Source organism: Camelina sativa, chromosome 16, assembly GCF_000633955.1.
Source record: "Camelina sativa cultivar DH55 chromosome 16, Cs, whole genome shotgun sequence".
NCBI classification, from domain to species: Eukaryota; Viridiplantae; Streptophyta; class Magnoliopsida; order Brassicales; family Brassicaceae; genus Camelina; species Camelina sativa.
The window spans coordinates 20,819,723-20,824,199 of record NC_025700.1 but is presented as its reverse complement, the minus strand read 5'-3'; the positions used below and the strand labels follow the sequence as shown (position 1 = coordinate 20,824,199).

The 4,477-nt window shown below is 36.8% G+C and overlaps 1 protein-coding gene across 2 annotated transcripts in view; it reads right to left on the bottom strand.

Moving 5' to 3' along the window:
* Positions 1,750–4,477, bottom strand: part of LOC104751555 (squamosa promoter-binding-like protein 16) — a 6,063-nt gene continuing 3,335 nt past the window's right edge. Inside the window, exons 5-12 of one of the 2 annotated variants that reach the window (XM_010473509.2) lie at positions 4,345–4,477; positions 4,181–4,255; positions 3,985–4,092; positions 3,777–3,888; positions 3,558–3,693; positions 3,332–3,476; positions 2,657–3,238; positions 1,750–2,580 (exon numbers count right to left, since the gene is read on the bottom strand). The exon at positions 4,345–4,477 is cut by the window's right edge and continues 1 nt beyond it. In XM_010473509.2, the coding sequence (XP_010471811.1) occupies positions 2,173–2,580; positions 2,657–3,238; positions 3,332–3,476; positions 3,558–3,693; positions 3,777–3,888; positions 3,985–4,092; positions 4,181–4,255; positions 4,345–4,477 (1,699 nt within the window). In that variant the 3' untranslated portion in view covers positions 1,750–2,172. The remainder of the gene's footprint in view (positions 2,581–2,656; positions 3,239–3,331; positions 3,477–3,557; positions 3,694–3,776; positions 3,889–3,984; positions 4,093–4,180; positions 4,256–4,344) is intronic. The other variant, XM_010473510.2, reaches the window with a different exon arrangement.

The following is a 4,477-nucleotide window of genomic DNA, read 5'->3' as shown; positions in this document are numbered from 1 at the left end:
TATTTGTGATAAATATCCACATATAACATAACTAGTGGTAGGATACGGCCATACGAGAGAAACCGAGTGTGGTGGATACTATTAAAAGAAGAAAAAGGAACTAATTATATTACCTTTGGTCACATTAGAAACACGTGGCAAGAAGTGAAGAGCCAGAGGGATCGACGGACACGAGGGGAGACAGAACAGAATTGAGGGATTGGTGTAGATTCTGGTCTGAGCCGTTGGATTAAGAGGACAATCTTTTCTGCGTAACGTGGCAAACGCTTTTGTCCTTTTCTTGTTAACCCACATGACAAATCCTAGACCGTCGGATGGAGAAGTTGAGTCGGGGCGTACGTACGCCACCTCTTTTATAATCGTAAGGTCAGTAAGCGTCTTGTCACGTGATCCAAATACTATTATAGTACTAGTATTTCTTTATTTAACCAAAAAAATATACTTATATATGAAAGAGTTCTTATCATCTAGTGAGTGCTTTTGGTGAAAGTGCTTTCCAGATTCAGGGTTGTGTCTTGTGTGTGATCTAAACTGTTAGCTTTTTACGGTCAAAGCCAAAACTAAAGAGGATTTGTCCCGAATCTTATATTAGCTGTACGGCTTATGCGTGTGTGTCAAATTGTTCACACAATCACACATGATTTCTTATAGGCTCACACTGTTTGAAGCTTATGTCGACTGATGTAAATATCTTTTTAATAGATATTTTACCAGTTGCGAGTAGTTCAATCTTATCACCATTCTTTAAACATATTTTACTGTTATCAGTTGACAAAAGAGAATATCTGCTATTATCATTGTTAATTCTATTTGAATTTTAGAGTTATTATCATCTAGTGGAGGATGGTAACAAATGAATAAAAGATAAGTAGATCTAGTTTCAATAAATGAGCACAAAATTATGCAATCACATCGAGATTGCGTGAAATGTCGAAACTGCGAGTTTTCGAGTCCCTACCCTAAGAATTATGCAATTAAATTATCTGTCTTCTATTAGTTCGTTATGATCTTCTACATCAAATATCTAATAGACACACTAGTGAAACTGAAAGTAACAAGTTTTAGGGGATATAAAGCAATTTCAAGTAACTTATCCAAATTGATTTGTCTATTTCATCTGTTCTACTTCATATGTTTTTAAGTTTTTAATTTGCTTTGCGGGCAATTAGAAAAGAAATGTCAAAATGTTACGGAAGTGGCAATGTGTAAATCATCAATATGTAATGTATTATACTATTATTACCCGAGAAAGTGACGGAAATAAATAAAATATACTTTCTTTCGTTTCAAAATATAAAATTTTTTGAGTGAAAGCACATAGATTAAGAAATAACCACTTTAAAAAAATTCAACCAATTATAAACAAAATTACATAAAATAAATAATAAAAAAATAGAAAAGTAATCTAAAATTATTTAAAAATAAATAATAATAAAAACAGAAGTGTGATCCACGTAATCATCAGTAGCTATCTATAGAAAATTACACATAACCACTAATTGTTCAATATGTTGGGAGAAAAGTTGACGGAATCTTTTTTCTTTTTCTGCGTTCTTATCTATTTTCAACTGTACAAGAAACTATTATTGGTTTGTTTGTATTTAGAAAAGTGATAAAAAAAAAAAACTTTTTAAAACATTTTGTGGGAAGAAAATGAAGATAGGGTAAAACACTGAACAATAATAGTCGATATAGCACGTAACTCACGTGACACGTTGTGGTTCACTTTCATTAAATATGTTTAGCAAGTGGCTAATGACTACTTTTACATAGCAATAAGAAAAGATATTACATTACAAGTTTACAACAATCTCCAAAGTAGATACAAGGAAGAAAACAAGATTCAGTAAATAGCTACAGCTTCTGTGTTGTTAAAAGAGAAGAAACTAAAAACTGTAATTAAGTACAAGGACATTAACAGATTCAAGAATGAAAACATAATTAGCCAAAGTATTAAAAAAAACTCGGGTGTTGAAGCTGTGTCTGCTCTGACTCCCAAAACCTGTTTCTTCTCTGTACTCTCTGGCTCATAAAAGTCCAGTGCGTATTTGATCTCATTCTCTGTAATGACCAAATTCACACATGTCTTTGGGTTTTCTCACTTTGCCTCTTGTTCTCAGGATCCTTCACCACATTTTTTACTCTTTCTAACAGCAGTTAATTATACAAACCTCAGATTGAGCCATAATCAAGACCTCCCCAACTGAAGTGAGAGCCTTGTCTGACAATAGGGAACGCATGCATAAACACGCAGACACAAACGCAGACTGTAGCAACAGCAAGCATCGAGTGGATGATCGGTGTTGGGAACAAACGATGTGAACCTGAAACCCTTTTCTGATACTTTAGAGCGACACTTGCACATGTGTTGCAAGATCTCTTCAGCTCTGAGCTTAGTCTCTTACTCAGACCAATCTGATCGATCCCATTTTCGATGTTCAGAGATATTTGACCGTTTCTTTTATCTGCAAGTTTACGAGCCACCAAGGAGTTGTAACTGTGGTTGTTTCTCATTGAAGCATAGCTAAATGGAGTCTGCCCGGTTGCATCGACTAGAGTATTCCAGCAAGATAATCCAATCTGAAACAACGTGAAAACTCGGGTTAGTGAAAAAACAAGAGGCTAAAGAGATGGGTTCTAAAAATAGAAACTGTACCTCTTGTGGATCATTAGTTAGGACATCAATCATATCATCAGAACCAGATGTGGAAGCAGCCAAATGCAAAGGTGTTATACCGCCAGGTCCAGCGATATTAGGTAAGAAGATGAAGTTTTTAGTAGAGGGATTGACAGAATAATGAATCAGCGTTTCAGCCATTTTTGTGTTTCTCCTTTTGACAGCGCGATTCAATAGCTGACTCTCAGCCAGCATATCTAAGGACTCCTTGTTCATCAGACCGTCTTCTCCCAAATTTCTCTCTACCATCATATCCAGGAGAGTTCTTATGAGGGAACAGTAATCTCTTTCAACCGAGCATACGAGCAAAAATTTAAAGCGGGGAAGAGAGAAGTCGGATTCTCCATGAATATTGGATGTCCATTTCCTCTGAAATAGCCAACCGAGCTCATTTAAGAAGCAAAGAACTTCTTCTCTTGATCTCGGACGATCTAAGTTGTGTGTTTGTTCTTCTATCACGTCTTTTGTATGAAACTCGTCTTCAAGGCGATTCAACTCTTTGCAAATCCTGGCATTGGCTATTATCAAAGGGAAACTGTCACCTCTGAATCCATTCTCCACCTGTTTTGACATAAAAAGAACTGTTAAACTAACATCTTCCAAAAACCAAGACATACTAAGAAACTAAAAATTTGGTTATTTCAAAGTCCTTACCTCAATGAAACAGCGTCCTAGAGAAACAGGGCTTGCACTCTGAACTTTGAAACTACCTACGTTTAACTCATCGAATTTCGTTCTTCTATGTTCTGTTCCAGTTACCTCCATTGACGCGTAGTTACCCATATGCGCGCAACGAAAGCTGCAGCATTGACCTTAAAGGTTAGAGGGAAAAAGACAGAAAGATGCAAAAAATAGCTAAATCCATACAAAAATTGTTTACCTCATTCCCTCAGTAGTCAAGTTTCTACCCCTTACTGTCAAAGCTGTTTCTTCACCGGCTACAACAGCCAACGGAGACACCGTGATCAGCTCTGGTGAATTCAAAGTTCTCCAAGATTTGCTCAGACGAATTCTACCTGTAATAATGCATAGCCTAAGTCATTATCTTGCAGACCATACGCACCAAAAGACACAGAGGTATCAGGCTATGAGCACTCACCATGTTTGTATGATGCAAGCTGTCTGCCTGTATTGATCAAAAATCTTGTGTTACTCCAAAAATTTGAATCTTGAACCAAAGAACTAACCCGTTGCAGCAAGTTTTCCTCAAGCTGCAAATGAAACATAAAACCCAATCAGCTCCTTATGCTTAGAGCAAATTCGATTAGTGTTAACCAATACTTTAACCATCCAGTAAATTCACCCACTTGTTCCCAAGCAGAGGCTGACATTGCCACATAGACTGATAAGATAACACAACCAGGCCTGATATAACTCTCCATTTCTGATGGAATGCTAGAAAGCCAGCTATAGATCTGAAATTAAGAATTGCCAACTGTTAGGACTTAATATATATATGTTTTAACATTTTAAGAAGGCTAGAAATGCCCCAGAAGCAATCACCTCTGTTCGCAATGTCCCAGGGAGCTGACTAGGATCTTTTCCAAGTAGTTTGAAAACTATCTTTCCTGTGCGGTCCTGTTTGTAAAACCATAAAAAAATGGCTTTAGACCTGCTTTAGTAAGAACTTTATTTAGTTTACTAAGGGAATATGACTTGCTGCATACCTGAGCATCAGAGTTTAAGCTGGGAGGAGAATAATCCGAACCAGATGAGGCATAACCAGATTGATGCCTGGAAACATTAAAATTAGGATTTGCAGCAGGACCTCTGATTGATGCGCCAAAGAGCTCTAGGGGC